Source organism: Anas platyrhynchos, chromosome 3 (assembly GCF_047663525.1).
Source record: "Anas platyrhynchos isolate ZD024472 breed Pekin duck chromosome 3, IASCAAS_PekinDuck_T2T, whole genome shotgun sequence".
Taxonomy (NCBI): Eukaryota; Metazoa; Chordata; class Aves; order Anseriformes; family Anatidae; genus Anas; species Anas platyrhynchos.
Genome location: NC_092589.1, coordinates 117,302,656 through 117,320,800, shown reverse-complemented (window position 1 = coordinate 117,320,800; position 18,145 = coordinate 117,302,656). Strand labels below are relative to the sequence as shown.

Here is an 18,145-nt window from a genome sequence, read left to right as displayed (position 1 = left end):
GGGGACAACATGGAGCTGGGACAGGGCAGGGTCAGGCTGGGGGTGATGGAAAGGTTCTGCACCCAGAGGTAGTCGGGCACTGGGACAGGCTCCCCAGGGCAGTGGTCAGGGCACCAAGGTGCTGGAGTTGAAGAACCGTTTGTACAATGCTCTTAGACATAGGGATTGGTTTTGGATGGTGCTCTATGGAGCCAGGATTTGGTCTCAATGGTCCTTGTGGATCCCTTTCTACCTTTGTGCTGGCGCCATGGCTGCCCGGGACACACACGCCCTTCCTCACACGCAGCAAACAGCCTGGCCCCACAGGGACTGCCAGCCCCGGCTTCTCCACAATGCTGGTGGGGAACAGCAGCCCTGGGCACCCTCTGGCACAAGGACACGCTCACGCTTCCCAGCAGCTGCAATGCCAAACTGCACGCCTTTATTGGAGCAGGGAAAAGCAGCCTGTGGCCAAACCACAGCAGGCCCATGGAACAGGACGTCAGCAGCTGTTTCCAGGAGTGAGAAGCGAGGGGGACATCCTGCTCACAGCATTCAGGGCATCAACCAAATATCCTGTACAGAGAAAGAAGAAAGCTTATCACGTCCTTGAAACTTCTCCCTTTTGTCTCTCTCCCAATCTCTCTCACCTTCTCTCCAAGGACAAACGAGTCTTGAGACTCAAGAGTCAAATGCTTAGAGGTGAACTCATGGCCTTACTGCTGATGGCTGAGAACTGTGCCCTCCTTAGTGCTGGTAGCCCTGACTCCAAGTCTTTGCAGAAGCATCAAGAACAGGACTGTGTCCTACAACATCTCCAAGGGGCAACCATAACCCTTTGCCAGCAAGGTAGAGTCCTCTGCAAAAGCTGGGCAAGTCTTGTGGGGCAGAGCAGAATGGGGAGGTGCTGGCTAAGCTTAGGGTCCTTCAGCCCACACAGGGCTGAACCCACACATCCAAAGCCACGATCCCCTTCATTTCCAGGTCTCTCCTGCACAGTATATTCTGTACATGCTGATGGTTATGTGTAGAGTAGGAAGAGTTCTGTAACAATTATTTTAAAGGACGAAGGAGGAATACGTTTCGTTAACCATGGACCTTACCTGCTGCAGCAGGGTCGGAAAGATGAGCATCTCCCAATATGTCTTTCAGGGAAGAGGCAGTTCCCAAAACGACAAATTCCCCCTCTTCTTCTACAGCGTAAAGTACTTCCTGCTGCAATAGAAAGACATGCACGGTAAGCCATTAGAAAAATGATTGCAACAGGGGTCAGAGCACTGGCATAGCTTCCCAGAAAGGTTCTGGAGTCAGCCTGCTTAGAGATCTTCAAAAATCACACAGAGGGGCTCGAGACAAGGAGGCTTTGGGACACTGTGCTGTGTGTCAAAACAAAAACACTGTGTGTCAGCCATTGCACCAAGCCAACATCCCCCTTGGGCTCTCTCCCATTCCTGCACAGGACAAAAGGTCCCTCTGAAGGACGCTGCTGTCCACACCTCAGCACATCTCCCTCCTTCCCCTCTCACCTGCAGCGCCCTGGAGAAAGAGGAGGACGAAGGGGAAGAGCAGGAACAGGATCTTCATGGCTGGTGCCCGGAGCAGGTCTTCACAGGGCTGCTGCAAAGAAGACAAACCAAGGTGACAAGGACCTGAGGGAGAAGCCCAGGTGGTGCTGCAGCAGCCTGGGCACAAATCTGGGGAACCCCAGTAGTGGCTACCTGCGCCTACAAGAAAAAGATATTTTCTTAGCCTTTTTCTTCAGAAGAGTTCTGAGGTGTGCACCTACCTGATGAAGGTCCTGGTGCTCAGGCACAAAGAGAGCCAAGAGGAATCCCTCGTGTCCACGTGCTCCTGCGGCCAGAGAGTGCTGCTTTGCCCTAAACGTGAGGCTTTTATCCCGCTGCTGGTGGGTGGGAGCTGGGCTTCCTCCTGCTGCCGCCTCTGCCCTTGGCCAATCAGCCGGTGACCCATGGGCATGGTGGGGTTGCTCCTCGTCCCTCCTGGCTGCTGAGGTGCCTGCTGGGGCTGTTGCAGTCATCACCGTTATCCTCACGCAACACAGCTTGTGACACCTGGGGGCACAGGAGGCACATAGCCTGCCGTGTCTGGAGGGCAATGGCAGCACAGGCACCCTGCAAGGAGAAGAGGGCTTCCCTCAGGTGTCCTCTGATATTCTTGGTGATACGACTTCTTAGGATCCTGTGGAAAGGGCTTGGAAAGATGGGGATGCAAAGGCTGGGCTCTGAGAGACGATTCCCAAAGCTGCCCCACGTCAGCCAAGAGCCAGCTCCAGCCGATTCCAAAAGGGACCTGCTGGTGGCCTGAGCTGAGGTAATGAGCGACACTGGTTGTGCCTCCATCATGACAGGGAATTGTTGAATCATTTACGTTGGAAAAGACCTCCGAGATCGCCTGGCCCAACCATCCTGTACCACTAGTTTCACCCACTGAACCCTGTCCCCAAGCACCACGTCCAACCTCTCCTTGAACACCCCCACAGACGGGGACTCCTCCACCTCCCTGGGCAACCCGTCCCAACGCCTGACTGATCTTTCTCAGCAGAAATGTCTCCTCATTTCCAACCTGAACCTCCCCTGGCACAACTTGAGGACATTCCCTCTGGTCCTACCACTGGTTTCCTGTGAGAAGAGGCTGAACCCCAGCTCCCCACCCCTTCCTTTCAGGCAGTTGCAGAGAGCAATAAGGTCTGCCCTGAGCCTCCTCTTCTCCAGCCCAAACACCCCCAGTGCCCTCAGCCTCTCCTCACAGGACTTGTGTTGCAAATGCCATGAGGGAACATGAGGCCCGGCACTGCAGCTGGTCAAGGGAAGGGATTGTCCTGCTCTGTTCTGCCTGCTGCTGCCTCACCTCAGGTACTGGGGGCAGTTTGGGGCTCCTCTGTCTCATAAGGACATAAATATAACGGAGAGCGTCCAAACGAGGGCCATGAAGGTGGTGAAGGGTCTGGAGGGGAAGGCGTGTGAGGAGCAGCTGAGGTGCCTTGGTTTGTTCAGCCCCGAGCAGAGCAGGCCGAGGGGAGGCCTCATGGCAGCCTGCAGCTCCCTCACGAGGGGAGCGGAGGGGCAGGCGCTGAGCTCTGCTCTCAGGGGACAGCGACAGGACCCGAGGGGATGGCATGGAGCTGGGACAGGGCAGGGTCAGGCCGGGGGTGAGGGAAAGGTTCTGCACCCAGAGGCGGTCGGGCACCTGGACATGATACCAAGTTCGAACAGGCCTGCTGGAGTCCAAGAAGTGTTGGGACAATGCTCTCAAACATCGGGATTGGTGTTGGGTGCAGTGTGGAGCCAGGATTTGGAATCAATGGTCCTTATGGATCCCCTTGTACCTTTGTGATGGTGCCTCTGGCTGCCACGGACAAGGGACACCCATGCCCGGCAGCACCAGCACAGGGCTCCCGCTCGCCCTCCCCTTCCTCACCCGCAGCAAACAGCCTGGCCCCACAGGGACTGCCAGCCCCGGCTTCTCCACAATGCTGGTGGGGAACAGCAGCCCTGGGCACCCTCTGGCACAAGGACACGCTCACGCTTCCCAGCAGCTGCAATGCCAAACTGCACGCCTTTATTGGAGCAGGGAAAAGCAGCCTGTGGCCAAACCACAGCAGGCCCATGGAACAGGACGTCAGCAGCTGTTTCCAGGAGTGAGAAGCGAGGGGGACATCCTGCTCACAGCATTCAGCACATCAACCCCATGTCCTGTACAGAGAAAGCAGACAAACATGGCACCTGCTTGAAACTTCTCTGTTTTGTCTCTTTCCCACCTCCCTTCCAAGGACAAATGAGTCTTGAGACTCAAAAGAGTCAAATGCCCAGAGGCGAACTCATGGCCTTACTGCTGATGCCTTAGAACTGTGCCCTCCTTAGTGCTGGTAGCCCTGACCCCAAGTCTTTGCAGAAGCATCAAGAACAGGACCGTGTCCTTCACCACCTCCAAAGGGCAACCTTAAACCTTTGCCAGCAAGGTAGAGTCCTCTGCAAAGGCTGGGCAAGCCTTGTGGGGCAGAGCAGAATGGGGAGGTGCTGGCTAAGCTTAGGGTCCTTCAGCCCCACACAGGGCTGCACCCACACATCCAAACCCACAATCCCCTTCCTTTCCGGGCCTCTCCTGCACAGTACATTCTGCAAATGCTGATGGTTATGTGTAGAGTAGGAAGGGTTCTGTAACAATTATTTCAAAGGAAAAAGGAGGAATCCGTTTCGTCAACCATGGACCTTACCTGCCGCAGCAGGATTGGAAAGCTGAGCATCTCCCAATCTGTCTTTCAGCAAACTGGCACCTCCCAAAACGACAATTTCCCCCTCTTCTTACACAGAGCCAAGAATTTCCGACTGCAATAGAAAGACATGCACGGTAAGCCATTGGAAAGATGATTGCAACAGGGGTCAGAGCACTGGCACAGCTTCCTCGAGAGGTTCTGGAGTCAGCCTGCTTAGAGATCTTCGAGAGTCACATGGAAAGGCTCAAGACAAGGAGGCTTTGGGAAACTGTGTTTGAGGTCAAAACAAAACCACGTTGTGTGCCAGCCATTGCACCAAGCCAACATCCCCCTTGGGCTCTCTCCCATCCCTGCACAGGACAAAAGGTCCCTCTGAAGGACGCTGCTGTCCACACCTCAGCCCATCTCCCTCCTTCCCCTCTCACCTGCATCACCCTGGAGAAAGAGGAGGAAGAAGGAGAGGAGCAGGAACAGGATCTTCATGGCTGGTGCCCGGAGCAGGTCTTCACGGGGCTGCTGCAGAGAAGACAAACCAAGGTGACAAGGACCTGAGGGAGAAGCCCAGGTGGTGCTGCAGCAGCCTGGGCACAAATCTGGGGAACCCCAGTAGTGGCTACCTGCGCCTACAAGAAAAAGATATTTTCTTAGCCTTTTTCTTCAGAAGAGTTCTGAGGTGTGCACCTACCTGATGGAGGTCCTGGTGCTCAGGCACAAAGAGAGCCAAGAGGAATCCCTCGTGTCCACGTACCCCTGCGGCCAGAGAGTGCTGCTTTGCCCTAAACGTGAGGCTTTTATCCCGCTGCTGGTGGGTGGGAGCTGGGCTTCCTCCTGCTGCCGCCTCTGCCCTTGGCCAATCAGCCAGTGACCCATGGGCATGGTGGGGTTGCTCCTCATCCCTCCTGGCTGCTGAGGTGCCTGCTGGGGCTGTTGCAATCGTCACCGTTATCCTCACGCAACACAGCTTGTGACACCCGGGGGCACAGCGGGTACGCAGCCTGAGCTGCCTGGGCAGGAATTGCCTGCCATGGGCACAGCAGATTGGCTGGGGGAGATCCCAGCAGCAAAACGTCCCTTAGAAGGATAAAATCTTTTTCTCTCCCTCTCCTCTCACTATTTAGTAATCAACTTGTGAGTGACATACTAAATCATGCGGTTTATTTTTCTTTTATCTATTGTTAACCTTACAGGAATAGTTTTGTGTTTGCCAGGCCAGGGTGTGACAAATAGGACTCTATCTGTCTGATGGCTGCTGTGATTAACAGGTTGTGAGTAGAGGAACAGCAAATGGGTGAGTCCACAGCTCTCCCATGAAGCTGAATTCCAAGTTCCAAGAGGGCTGTCCCAGTGCTCTGATGTACAAATGCTTTGGGACATTCATCCTGAAGAGATGAAGGGTCTCGAGGTTGGGTCCCAGCCTCGTCCTGCCCTGCCCTGCTCCCTGGCCCAGGACAGGGATATCCTCTGCCCCACCAGCTCCCACAGGGCAGTTCAGTTGCCACCCCCATGCCCCCCTTGAGATGAACCCTATGGGTCTGCCCCAAGGCTTGCCCACCGTGCTGCCCCACAGCCTGGCCCCAATCTCCTGAGTGACCCCCTGGCCTGGCCACCAGTCCTTATTTCCTCTGGGGCAGGATGATTTCCCCCTACCCCCCACAGCCTTGGTGGCACAAATCCAGGCTCCACAGCCGGGGATGGACCCAATGCCACCTCAACGCCCAGAGTGGTGTGTCCCTTGAAGCAGCTTCACAAGAACAATGCAAAACAGCCACGAGGAAGAAGGGCAGGTCCCCCGCTATCCTTTTCCCCCCACTCATTCTTTCTGTTGTTTAAGATGCCCTGGGGGTGAGCAGCTCCTATGCAGCGGTGTTGTGCCCCCAGGCAGGAATGAGATGGAGAAAAGACACGGCACACCACTCCCCGGGACGCACAGACTCCTCAGCAGTGGGATTACAGACTACCACCTTTTATTGGGGGCAGAGAAGTGCTCGTGGGGCCATGGTCTGGCTGTCGAGGGTCACCGGTGTCTCCGGTGCGCTGCAAAGGCACAGGGTGGCTTCGAAGTGCCGCGTGGAGATGAGCGTGAGGAGCCCCAGGGGCCATCAGGGATACCATCGCCTGCAGGAGGAAAAGCCTGGCAGTGAGAATTCCAGCTCTGTGAGGATTTCTCAAGGGAAATGCCCTTCTCCCTTTGGGGTTATTGCTGAACGGTGACCCTAGGGCTGGCAGCAGCAAGGGAAGGGCCCCCACAGTCTCCGTGGGTGGTGGCCAGGCTGTGCTGGTGGGAAGTGCTGGAGGACACCAGGTCTCTGCAGCCCCAGCAGCATCTCCCAGGCTTGGGGACCCATGCCCTTGGGCTGTGTATCCTCCCCTTTCTCCATCAGCATCACCTCTAACCCCAACTACCAACCTCCATCAGGCAGCCCTGACCTCACCTCCGGCAGCAGAAGTCCTCCTTGGAGCAGAGGCCAATGCGACCGATCCCTGGAGGACACGACCTGTGGGAGCAGAAGCCCCCACGGCGTTCACAGTCCTGGGGGGATCCTCGAGGAAAGGACAGCCCTACAGGGAGCAGGAAGAGAGCATCTCAGCACAGTCCTACTCCCTGCATGTCCAACGTTTGCCCACCACATCTGTCCCCTGCCCTGAAGTCCCAGGCAGAAGGAAACGGGGCGATGTTCCTGGAATTTGGATGGGAGACGCTCGCCACCATCCCACAGCAGCCTCGGGGAGAGGGTCTCCAACACGTGAGCTGGCTCCCTCCTGGCACGAGGGAGGGCATCACGGGGAGAAGCAGGAGCTTCTTCCTTTCTTCTCCTCTCCAGGAGTGCTGCTGTGCCCTGGGGGTGCGGAGAAGGTGGCAGAATCATCCCAGGGGCGTGAGAGCTTTGTTGCAAGGTCCCTGCTTCAGAACCTGCAGCAGGAGCCTCCCCTTAAAGATCTGGGGTGTGAGGGACCCCAGCAGGGTTCTGCAGCAATAGGAGAAGACACACGATTCGTGATCATCAAATTCTCCATTTTCCCCACAAAATACTTACAAAGGACAAATCCTCCCCATCCCTTTTCGTGCATATCTTACCTGCTGCTGCCTGGAGCATCAGGAGGAGGACGGCGAGGAGGAGAGGCAGGATCCGCATGGCTGGGAGATGCCCCGAGGGTCACGGCCCTGCGAGAAGAGGAAGCAGGGCAGAGAGGGAACAGGAGAGCCCCTGCCCCTGGGTCACGCAGCACCTGCAAAGGGACAGGACCGAGGATCAGGGGCAGCCCACCTGGGAGGAGATGCTGCTGGGGGAGCCTCCTCACCTCTCTGCTTCCAGCAGTTTGATCCCAGCTGGTCCCACCACGTGGCAAAGGCCAGCGGCTTCCTCAGCCTCCCCAGCAAAGCTTCTGCCACGCAGGCAGCGTCCCCTGGGACTGCTGACACCTCAGGCTGCCTGGCCAAGAAGCATTTTTTTTCCTCTTCTCCCCCTGCCAGAGATGACAAGGAATCGTTTTCCGCCTCTGACAGCTCTGAGGAGGATTCCCAGGCCTTCAGCCTCGCGGCTTGTGTCATCCCACCTTGCGAAAGAGGCGTTGGCTGCTGTGGTTTGCTGGACATGTCTTGGGACACACACACACACACACACACACTGCGTCCCTGTTTGTTAGGCCCTGGCAAGCGATGTGCTTTCCCAACACAAAGGAGCTCTGTGTTCCCCTCCTCAAGCGAAGCGTGCTCTCGCCATGCTTCGCTTGAAAATTGCCTGGGAAGAGGCCGCGCGGGGTGACATCTCCGTCCAGCTGGCAGCCCTCTGAAAAGACAAGCTGTAATTGTGCCTCTGCCACGTCAGGCTTTGCCGGGTATCATCTGTTGCTGGTTCTCAGCAGATCGGGGGTGTACTTTTATAACCCCGTTTCAGCTTCGTCAGTCGTGTATAGATGTGTATGTGTAAATAAATATATGCATAACAATGTACTCAGACATAATGTATGCTCACTGAGTGCTTACATCCTTACACCTTGCATCCCAACCCCTCATCATATTTCTTTCCTCTTTCCTGCCTGAATTTCTCTCGCCACTGAGGAGAGTTGCATCAGGCATTTGGAGCTGTGTCTCCAGGGGGACACAGCCGTGCTGCTCAGGAGCAGGGCCCTTTCTGTTCTCTCCCCCACCCCAAAACTGAACTAGTGTGTGTGTTGAAGAGGAGCAGCACTGGGATGTAGCTAATTACCATCTTAATGAAGCTCTTTAAGGAGCTGCCACGGGCAGATTTTTGCAGTGAGGAAGCTGCTGGGCTGAGCTCCTCACCTGCTCCTTACAGATTGTGTCCTCCTCGTGGTGATGTCCCAAATCATCCTGACAAATCCCACCTGAAAAAATCCTGCATCTCTCCCGTGGTCTATAAAGAGATCTTTGTGTGCAGGGAGGGCTGCAGGGGCCCTGGGGTGAGCAGATCTCCTCTCCTGCACACCTTTGTGCCATGAACCTCTGTGCCATGAAGGCTGAACCTTCTCCACAAAGCCCTCAGTCTTTGTGCAAAACATCTTGTGCCACTCACAGTTTGTGAAAGAAGCACTCGGTTGTGCAAAGCTTCTTAGGACATCAACTGCAAATTGCTGGTTTGCTTCCACGTGGCAACTTCCTGAGGTCTCCATCCAGGGGAATCCCTGCGAGGTGGCCGTTGGCCCAGTTTCCTGCCCTGCACAAGGCTGTGGTTTCACTGGTGGCACTGAATCCCTTGCAGCAATAGCTGGTTTTGCAGGGAGGCCAGGCGCTCAGTCCTTTGTAGGCTCTTGGGTCGCTTCCCTTAATCCAGGAGCCGTGGAAGAGCTGGGGTTAGGGTTATTCTGGCACGGTGCTCATCAGCCTGGGCTCAACCCATGGCTCACCTGAGCAGGACTCAGGAGGCAGCTGGAACGTGCTGGTTGTGGACAGGCGTTTAGCTGAGGTTGCTTTGCTTTGGGGGCCGAATGTGCTCTGCTGGGCCAGCTGGGCTCCAAACAGAAAGCTATTCATGGGATGCAGCCTCTGAGTGCTGGGCTCAAGGCCAATTTATCTGCACAAGGATGCTGTTGACCGTGGAAGGCCAAGTGTGGAGGAAGAGGAGCTCACAGAGCAACCTGCACCTTCTGAGTTAGGGTTTAAGGTGGGACAGGAGAAGCCTCTTGCAAGAGGAGTGGTTGAATAGCAGGGGTATTGGCCTTTCGTACGGGTTTTCTAATTGTTGAGCTAATTGTCATGGGTTTAATTCATTTCTAATTGTCATGAGTTTAATTCTGCTCACCTCCTGCATCTGACATGAGTTTTGCAGATTGACTCCAAATTTATATATCCCAAAACAACCAAGGGTAAAAACAGGTTTTGAATCTTAAAATGATTAAGGAGGTCACCTGCCTCCTTTTGTTCGCATGTCTCCTCCTCCGTTCCTGTAACGACTGCTGTTCCCGGCTCTGAAAGCTGTGGGCTAGGAGGGGGAACCCCAAATTTTCAGAACAGAGGTGCTTGGAAGAATCATACTGGAGAAGTGACTCCTCATACTCCCTTTGGAAGTGATCACTGACTCCAGCTTTGATCCCAGCAGGGGGGGAAATTATTTGGGTAAACTGAACATTCCTGGTAGGTGTAACCTGTTTTCTTGCTCAAATTTCTAGAGATGAGTAATATTTCCAGAGAAACAAATAACAACAACAGACCTTGCAGCCACACAATCGCCCTGAATGCTGTTTTTATTGAAAGAATGACCAATCTTTATTGAAAGAACAATCAGTACAATGGTGCCCTGAATCCAACGATGCAAGAAGAGATCATTCCCAGATCCCTGGAGATCCCGGGCAACTGGTCACACTACAACCTGCACAAAGGAAAGAATATTTCAAGGTTTTCAGGTCTGAATTGATGGGGAAAATCCCACCATACAGATGTTAAACGAAAATTTGGTAAGTCAGCTTTTCCCCACTTAAGTCTTTATCTTACCATTTACAGCAAGAATGCCCAGCACGGCACCGCCCCAGATAAGCATTCCCACGAGGGCATTTCCCAGGGGTGCAGAAGGTCCCACGATAGCCACATCGCATAAGATGCTTTGGAGGATGGGGAAAGTCTGTACCATACAAAAAAAAGAAAAAAAAAAAAAAGAAAAAAAAAATTTAAAAAAAATGCCCAGAGTCCTAATGCAATGTCCAGAGGAGGGCTATGGGCAGCACAAGCAAACACATGCTTTAATTCCTTCTTCAAATACAAGAACTGTATCTCCAAGCCCAGGAAAGCCCTTAGAAACTCATATTTTAGGAACAGACAGCAGAGATGGGATAGAAAACATTTCTTAGGACTTTGTCACAATCAAGGACAGCTGCTCGGCTGGGAAGCTGCCACTTTTGGGGGCAGAATGATGAGGATTTATTTTTGTGTGCCTAGATTTCCACAGATTTGGCCTGTTATCCTTGCGCTAGGTTTCACTCAAGTCCAACATCAGGTCCTGATGTCTAGAGGTCCATACGGATGGCCACCATGTACAGCTAAACCCATCAGCACATGCAGAACGACCACTTCTATGCCAGGCATTGCCCGCTAGGTCTTGGGCCAAGCAGTGTAGCATTGCTGTTGTCCACGTGGTTACACTTTCTTCCCACATAAAATACAATATCCACATTCGGGCTGCTTTTGGGAATGGTTTATACTATTCCCACAGCGGTGTCTGGGTTTTACCAGTGACAGTGTTAGTTGTCGGGGGTGAAAAATTGCCCTGGGAGCAGACTAACAATTAATCCAGCGTGTTCCCTGGACCTGCCTGGTCTTTTCCCATCCTTAAACCCCAGAGAACATTTACTATCCTATTCCCACACTGATCAACCCCAAACCTCTACTGACACTTGTGCTCATAGTGCCCTGCACGGTAATTTTGCCATTTTCAGGGATACTGTTTATAAACAGCTCCTTTTGCTGGACAATAAGGTGAGTTTGGGGTTCCAGCACCCTGTGGGTCCCTCCAACAAGCCCTGACCCCTCCTAAAACCCTTGTGGTTGCACAGGATTCCCCACCAAGCAGAGAGTACCAGCAGCATTTTGACCTCGACTCACGATTTTCAGCCTCCCTGACCCAAGTACAAGGTCCTCAAGCATATTTGGAAAACACGGGACCCAAATTATTATTTTTTTTCCATGTGGTTTAAGAATATTTGATTAGGGGTGGTTTGTTGTAGGGTGAGTCAGAGACAATGAAAGTGCTCCAAGAGTTGGCAAGCTTTAATGGGGGAAATGGAGGCACTGAAGGGGAATCTGGGGGCTGCGCATCGTGCTTTCAACTCAGACTGGGTTTTTGGAGTAGCAAAGGCAATGAATGGCTGGTTGGAGTGCTTGCCTGCTAATTTCATGCATCAGCTGTAATCTGCCAGTGAGGTTTGATGATATGAGTGAAGTTACTTTGCAGGAGGCAGCTTGGCCGCTTCCCAAAGGGGACAGGAGACCTTTATGAGCCACCAGTGTCTGCTTCTGTATCACCCCTTGTTTTTATTTACACCTTACCTGCAGATGCATGAAATGCCACAAAGAGGAGCGCCAAGAGCAAACAAAGGATTTTCATGGCAGAAGGTGGGCTGGGAGGTGCTGTCACTACAAAGAAATGACATCAAGACATTAATAAGAGGTTTGTCCCTCCACAGCATTTTGGGCTGAGTAGAGCAATACAAAAATGCTCTTTGAGACCAAGAGTCATCTAGAACACACTTTTTTTATAACAACGTCTATGGTCTTAAGGGTTTTCTGAAGCACACACATGCATGGCACAGTAAGAAGCTTCTTTGCAGAAAAAAATGGGATTTAAAATCCTCTTTTTAGTTATTGTATTAGCCAGTGTTTATCCTAGGTCGCTTGATACTGTGCAACTCATTGCAATAAATTCATTTTGCCTTATAGAAGTTAATTCAGAAAACAAACTAAGACAATTTTAATGTATTTATACAAAGCAACACAAAGCATGTTCTCAAGCTTTTCTGAAACAAAACAAAACAGAACAAAAAAGGCAGAGAAAGCTCCTTCACAGTTAGCTTAAAATCCAGCTTCTCCCCATTCTTGCTTAGAGGCTCTTGCTTTTCGTTCACCTCAAGAGCTACTTGATTTCCAACAAAATTTCCTCTCATATCTCTATCTGCAGCCAACAAAAACTCTTTTTTCTTATTGATATTTTAAATTTCTAGAACTGCTTGAGCTAGCACTGGATAGACCAGAGTCACTGCACAGGTAAGGTTATAACAGTGTAACGAAGCTATACATGAAAGATGTGAAATCTCTACCGGTTTTCAGAAGGATAGAAGGTTAGAAGAGAGGCTGAAGAACGAGAAGATTTTGGTCGTTACCAGGTAAGAGGAGGCTCTAGGTTGGACCAGTCCCGTGGATTGGTGTCAGCCACCCAGACACGTTAAGATGAAGGAGCAGAGCTTGGCTTTATGCGGTTTCTGGAGGCTGGTGAAGGATACTTGCTCTTCACAACCATCTGGGGGCCAATCAGAAGATCCCTGCAGTTTTGGGGAGAATCAAGGCAGTCCAGCAAATCCTCTCTGTTAGCGTCCTCCTGTGAGGGACGGAGGTATTGCTTTCAAAATATCCCGGTATTGCCTTGAGAAATATACTGAGCTTCTTGCAAGCCACGTTGGGCCACCTCCAGATCAGATATCTGGTGGGATTTAACCAGCACGTGTCCACTCAGATGGCCACGGATCAGATGTCTTTCAAAGGCATGCCCTTCATTCACATCCCCATGACATGGAAGGAAATCATAATCCTGAAGCTATCCTAAAGCTGCTGTTTAAGAAGGCTTTGTGGTTAGTGTGAGCAATGCCATTTAGCGTTACTCAATTTAACTGATCGATGAGCACAGAAGTATATTCTACCTGATGATCATATCTTTGCTTACCTGTATCAGATTTAACCCCAGGTGAAAAGGCAGAGCACTTCTAATCTCAGCCTCCGCCATGGAGTGACTTCGTCTAAATTTCCTGCTGGGAATGATCCCCGGTCTCTGCCAGCTTTGAGACCGTATCTGGAAATCGCTGGAAGAATGCAAGAGCCAGATTTGTGCCCGGGGAGCTCTGAGGATTGCAGAGTAAAAATGTTTGTGCTCCAACGCCCAGGTCCTGCCCTGCTTGATTCACTGCCAGAGCTATATGGCAGGTATGTTAGGAGCCGATGGCTAAATAATGGTAAGGTGTTGGGCCTAAGCTTGCCTTTGCTCTTATAAAATAGATTTCAATATATTGTCATCCAGCTATTTGAGGGATATGCAATGAGTTCCAGCTCTAAGTATTAATTTTGCCTTCTGCAGCATTGTGCTTTGGGTTTTGATGGGGGCAGTCATGTGCATCGGAGTGCTATCAATGAACTGGCCAGTTAATTCATCTACCAAATAAATCCCGGCAAGAATTTCTCCCTAAACACCCACAACTCATTAATGAGGAAGCATGGACTCCGTTCATTTCATTGCTTCCCGATGAGTTCTTTACAAAGGTAAAAAATAGGTCACCGCAGAAAGAAAAATAATAATCAGCTGGAATTAGGTTAAAAATAGCTGTGTTAAATGGGAAGTTAGCACTTCTGTGAAAATTCAGAAACGGGATTAATGAGCTGTTGTTAATATTACATCATTTCTGTTGTCAGAAGGGAAAATGTTGACAGGTTTGATTAACACTACTTTGATTAACAGAAATTAAAAAGATCTGCAGTAAGGAAAGGTGGGGGGGAAAGTGAGGAAGTAAACCAAAAATCTAATAGTTATGAGTAAAACAAGAAAAAAGGGAAAGCTTTGGTTGTTTTTGTTTGTTTGTTTTTGTTTTGTTTTGTTTTTATATCTTCTGCACCAAAATATTTTCAGTACTTATTACCTCTACTGTACACAAGATATTTTAAGCCACCGGTTTGCGGCAAACATTACTTGAACCACCCCAACATGATGTTTTACATCTTTACTGATGTTGTTTTCCCCTCATGCTGTTTTTTCGGGACTTTCCTCTTTGGTATGAATCCAGGTCAACATAAAGAAGAAGCCAGCCCTGGCTGGAGTTGTCAGAGAGGGACAGAAAGTCACATTCACCCTTCAGCACCTTTTGCTGGTCTGCCTTCTCAAGAAAATACTTGAGCAGGAGTTGCTGTCATCCATGTTTTAAGGACTAGAAGTAAGGATTGTCATGCATTGTGATGCTCCCCATACCATACACCTGGAAGCATCTGCAGGGCTACACCAGTTTTCCTCAATTAATTTAGGGGGAGCAGGCAACGCTGCCCATTTTCTGTGCTCGAGCAGGGTGGTGTCACCACAGAGGGCCAAAAGGAGGCTTCAGGTCCTGCTGCAACCCCAAATCTGTGCCCGATGTGGTGGTGCAAGTGACCTTCTCCGAGCTGGGAGACCTTGGAGGCTAGCTCGGAGGCAGACACAGAGGTTGTACAACCCCCTGCTGGAGGACAGGAAAAATCCATCCCTGCTGTTACAGCACAGCCTCCTGGGCCTCTGCGATATCACCAGAGCTGAGGAGAAAATAGTCTGCCTCAAAACACCTGCGGCGGATTCTGCTGTAGGAAACCCTGTAGGAAAATCTGGTTGCATTTGCTTTTTTATCCATAGATTAGGCTGTGAGAGTGATGAGTCCTTGTGGTAACACTCAGCTCTCATGCTGGGCCTCACCGGGGCAAAAGTCCTGCAGGGCAAGGCCAAACCCGGCCTTCTGCTAACTCTTTGGTGCACATCCCCTAGAGAAACAGAGAAATTCCTTCCAGCTTTCATCCTTCACAACTAAAAAGGGGTGTGAGGGTCACAGAGGCCGTTCCTGACTCTCCCGGTGCACCCCTTGGGCTTCCAGGCCTCAGCACCTCATGGAGTAGGCTCTGCTCCGGGACACAGAGACAGCATGTGTCAAATATGAACACTGAGTGGTCTCAACACCCAGTAAGAGACATCAGAGAGCAACCAAATTCACTAAATGCTCAATGAATTGAGTGGTGAAAGGATTTCAACCTCCCAGCAAAAGCCAAAGGCCTTGGAGGCCTTCAGCAGACACAGCTGGCAGAGGCTGAGGGACATGAGAGCAATCCCACAGTTACACCCTCCATGGCTTCCTCCTTCCCGTGCATTTACAGAAATTTCTACTATTCCTCCGGGTATCTGTTGTGAACGGATCTCTGCTTTCTTTCCTAGCCCTCGTTGACTCCTATCAGAACCTGACCTGCCCCGCTGTATGGGAGCTGCTGCTCTCTGTCAGCCCTCTGTTCACCACAGCTCTTCCCTGTGAGAGCCTCCCCTGAGCTGCCTTTCATGCCCTGCAGGGATTTTTTCTTAGACCTCTTTGTTTTCTTTTCGAGTCAAAGCAAATATTTTGCTGAGGTTTCTAGCACAGCCTTTTTAACAGCTTACAGGCTGCCTGCAGGCTTCTTGCTCCCCCGGGTTGCTCCTTTTGGTGCTTTTCTCTATTCATTTTTGCTTTTTTTGAGATTGAATATTTGCATGTTAAATGTATTTGGTCCCACAACACGGATAAAACCAATTGTACTGTGGTAATTTTTGCAGAGCAGCTCTCCTCCAAGTAACTTTTGAATTAGGCCCTTTGCAACACTCACGACCAAATCCAGAAGAAACTTTTCTTGTGGGTATCAGGACCAGTTTTTTCAATAATCAGTCTTTTCCTAATATCATCCAGAACCGCCCCTCACAACAGCTCTGCTGCATCATCTGGAGGAAGGGATCTATGTTCAGAAGATGTGACCTGCTCTTTGGGCCCATCAGGGAGGTCCTATTGCTTAAACCCATCTCCAAGGTGTTGACAGACACTTGCAGCTCGGGTGTGTAGCAAAACATGGGTTGAAACAAGTACACAGACAGGGCTCAACACGTCAGGGCCATCCAGGTCCATGTGACGTCTCATCTGTAGGCAAGCCAAGGCTCCCTTTGCCTTTGCCTCCCAATTTCTTATGCATGGGGACAGTGCTAAATGGTGTATGGGGTTGCACAGGTGGCTTTGATGCTCCCCATTGCCCTCATTCACTGGCTGAGTGGTGCCTTCAACCCTCCCACCTTGTTGAGCTTCATATTATTACCCCCCTTCAAGCAACGAAGGCATTTCCAGTTCAGTACAACCCCAAATCTTACATTATCCTTCTTTCCAATGGAGGGAAGCTTACCGAAAAAGAGGTTTTCCATACCTTCCCTATCATAGCCACCACAAAGCAATTCAGATTTCTGGGATGTGGTCAGCGATTTTGCTCTACACAAAAGGATTTGGTGTCTCCATTTGTTGGTCACAATTAAGAATGATTTTTTATGCTCCTTTCTTAATAGTGCCTGCAGTTATTTTGGAAGGGGATAAACAATGTAGGACATCTCAAGATCTTCCTCCTCCTCCTGGCAGGAGACCAGGAGACAATGGCTTTGCTGACACTTCCCCAGTTCATGCCCCAGTTTCTTCATCTGTGCAAGGCGAGTGGAGATTTTTGCCTTCTCTTTAAAGCACTTGACTTCAATGATTATACAATCCCTACGGAGTCTCAACTACCATTATTCCTGAAAGGCAGCCCCGTGAGAGAGTCACTGCAACTTTTTGGCATTCCACCAAATACCAGCTTTTTTTTTTTTTTTTTGCTATTGTTATTTCTTCTTCCTGAACTGAAGCAGCTAAAATTAACCCAGGTGGAAGAGCACGGCTTAATCAGAACAGCAGGTACCTTCTGTTTGCTCAGCTACCTCCTACGGCCAGTGCAAGCCCCAGTTCACGAGCACAAAGGACTTTCAAATCGCTAGATGGAAGGAGCGATTAAGGTTCAAATACCACCTTTGGGCTTGGGAAGCTCGGTTGTTATTAATGATTACTCCTTTGGTGGTGGCAACGTGCTGTGCAATAACGTCAGCTGCAGCGCGGAGGCAGGACTTGGCTGTGCCTGGAGAAGCTGCTACTCCAAAAACCAGCACAGATGGCTCATGAGATGTTTAAGTCATCTTTCTGGGCTGAATGGATCTGAACTCCCCAAATGTGGAGGTAACCAAACCTCCTCCGGACTTGGACCTGGGTGGGAAAATCCTAGAAAACCTTGCCCAGGTTTGTAGGTGCCCACCCATGAGCTGTGGCTGGACACGAGGCCCACCGTGTGGTCCCAGGCCTCAGGAACCAGAGCGATCAAAACACTCCTCACCAATTAATGGCTTAAGAAGCTGGGCCTTAATACACATCCTTTATTAGATATTTACACAACTCAGATAATTTGCAGACCGGACTCTTTGGACATGGTGAATACATGTTAGAGGAGAGAAAAGGAGCACAAATCACTCCCATGCTGTAAGGCTGAGATATTTGTCAGAGTCTGGAGGAGAGCAGAAGACTTCAGTGTCCAGCCCTTGCTGCATCACAGCAGAGACCAAATTAGAGTTGGCCAGACCTGGAGAGGAGGAGCTGGGGCTGAATCAGACCTCACCATGCAGGAGCCAGCTGGATGAAGGTGGAGAGACAAATTTCAGGTGGAGACAAGGTGGGAGGAGAGCAGTGAGACTCCAAAGGCATCCCCATGCTAAAGCCCTTAGATATTTTGGTTGGCAGAAAGGGCAATGTGGAAGTCCAAGAGCTGGAAAAGGTTCCCCCGGGTTTCACTGTCACCTCTGAGGCTTGACTGGCACAAGCCCTCTGCACCTCACACCCTCCACCTCTGAGGTGGCCATAACAGAGACCCCGTTCCCAAACAAACCTCTTAGAGGTGGGAACTCCACCTTGGGTAGTCCTCTTCAGGACACCCAGGTGGCAAAAGTGACTTCCACCAGCTCCAGGTGTAGAGAGCACCACAAAGAGCAGCCAAGTGAAGCCGGACAACTGCGGGTGTCACTGCTGCTGACCCCACCAAAGCCACCAAACCCGACATGGACCACGGATGGTCATCACAAGGGTATGCAGCACTTCGCCAGGCCATTGTAGCAGGTACCGATGGATCTCTTG

At 51.1% G+C, this 18,145-nt stretch overlaps 3 protein-coding genes across 8 annotated transcripts; all 3 read right to left on the bottom strand.

Moving 5' to 3' along the window:
• Nucleotides 1-399: 399 nt before the first annotated feature.
• LOC101794476 (uncharacterized) lies at nt 400-6,774 on the bottom strand. Of its 6 annotated transcripts, none has more exons than XM_072036545.1 (7): nt 4,899-6,316; nt 4,639-4,729; nt 4,214-4,325; nt 1,766-3,692; nt 1,506-1,596; nt 1,083-1,194; nt 400-555 (listed from the first exon to the last, which is right to left on the bottom strand). In XM_072036545.1, the coding sequence occupies exons 4-7, from the start codon at nt 2,015-2,017 to the stop codon at nt 543-545; spliced, it is 468 nt and encodes a 155-aa protein (XP_071892646.1). In that variant the 5' UTR covers nt 2,018-3,692; nt 4,214-4,325; nt 4,639-4,729; nt 4,899-6,316; the 3' UTR covers nt 400-542. The 6 variants fall into 6 exon arrangements, 5 of the variants coding, with proteins under 5 accessions (XP_071892646.1, XP_071892648.1, XP_071892647.1 ...); XM_072036547.1 differs by having other exon boundaries at nt 1,506-1,593; XM_072036546.1 differs by having other exon boundaries at nt 4,639-4,761; nt 4,899-4,968.
• On the bottom strand, nt 6,642-8,041 carry LOC140002269 (gallinacin-5-like). Its single transcript, XM_072036548.1, has 3 exons — nt 7,514-8,041; nt 7,290-7,441; nt 6,642-6,772 (listed from the first exon to the last, which is right to left on the bottom strand). The coding sequence occupies exons 2-3, from the start codon at nt 7,345-7,347 to the stop codon at nt 6,642-6,644; spliced, it is 189 nt and encodes a 62-aa protein (XP_071892649.1). The 5' UTR covers nt 7,348-7,441; nt 7,514-8,041.
• A 2,118-nt stretch (nt 8,042-10,159) lies between these two features.
• Nucleotides 10,160-18,081, bottom strand: LOC140002267 (gallinacin-4-like). Its single transcript, XM_072036542.1, has 4 exons — nt 13,099-18,081; nt 12,542-12,756; nt 11,712-11,798; nt 10,160-10,290 (listed from the first exon to the last, which is right to left on the bottom strand). The coding sequence occupies exons 3-4, from the start codon at nt 11,767-11,769 to the stop codon at nt 10,160-10,162; spliced, it is 189 nt and encodes a 62-aa protein (XP_071892643.1). The 5' UTR covers nt 11,770-11,798; nt 12,542-12,756; nt 13,099-18,081.
• Nucleotides 18,082-18,145: the final 64 nt, after the last annotated feature.

Bases quoted from the DNA above. Each gene is read 5' to 3' on its own strand.
- LOC140002267 (XM_072036542.1), bottom strand. From the start codon at position 11,769: ATGAAAATCCTTTGTTTGCTCTTGGCGCTCCTCTTTGTGGCATTTCAT. The intron at 10,291-11,711 runs GTAAGGTGTAAA...TGTATGGTACAG, and splicing joins GGCATTTCATGCATCTGCAG to ACTTTCCCCATCCTCCAAAG.
- LOC101794476 (XM_072036544.1), bottom strand. From the start codon at position 6,325: ATGGTATCCCTGATGGCCCCTGGGGCTCCTCACGCTCATCTCCACGCG. The intron at 5,138-6,174 runs GTGGTAGTCTGT...CGATTGCAACAG, and splicing joins TTCTCTGCCCCCAATAAAAG to CCCCAGCAGGCACCTCAGCA. The intron at 1,195-1,505 runs GTGAGAGGGGAA...TTTCTATTGCAG, and splicing joins CTTTCTCCAGGGCGCTGCAG to CAGGAAGTACTTTACGCTGT.
- LOC140002269 (XM_072036548.1), bottom strand. From the start codon at position 7,347: ATGCGGATCCTGCCTCTCCTCCTCGCCGTCCTCCTCCTGATGCTCCAG. The intron at 6,773-7,289 runs GTAAGATATGCA...TGCTCCCTGTAG, and splicing joins GATGCTCCAGGCAGCAGCAG to GGCTGTCCTTTCCTCGAGGA.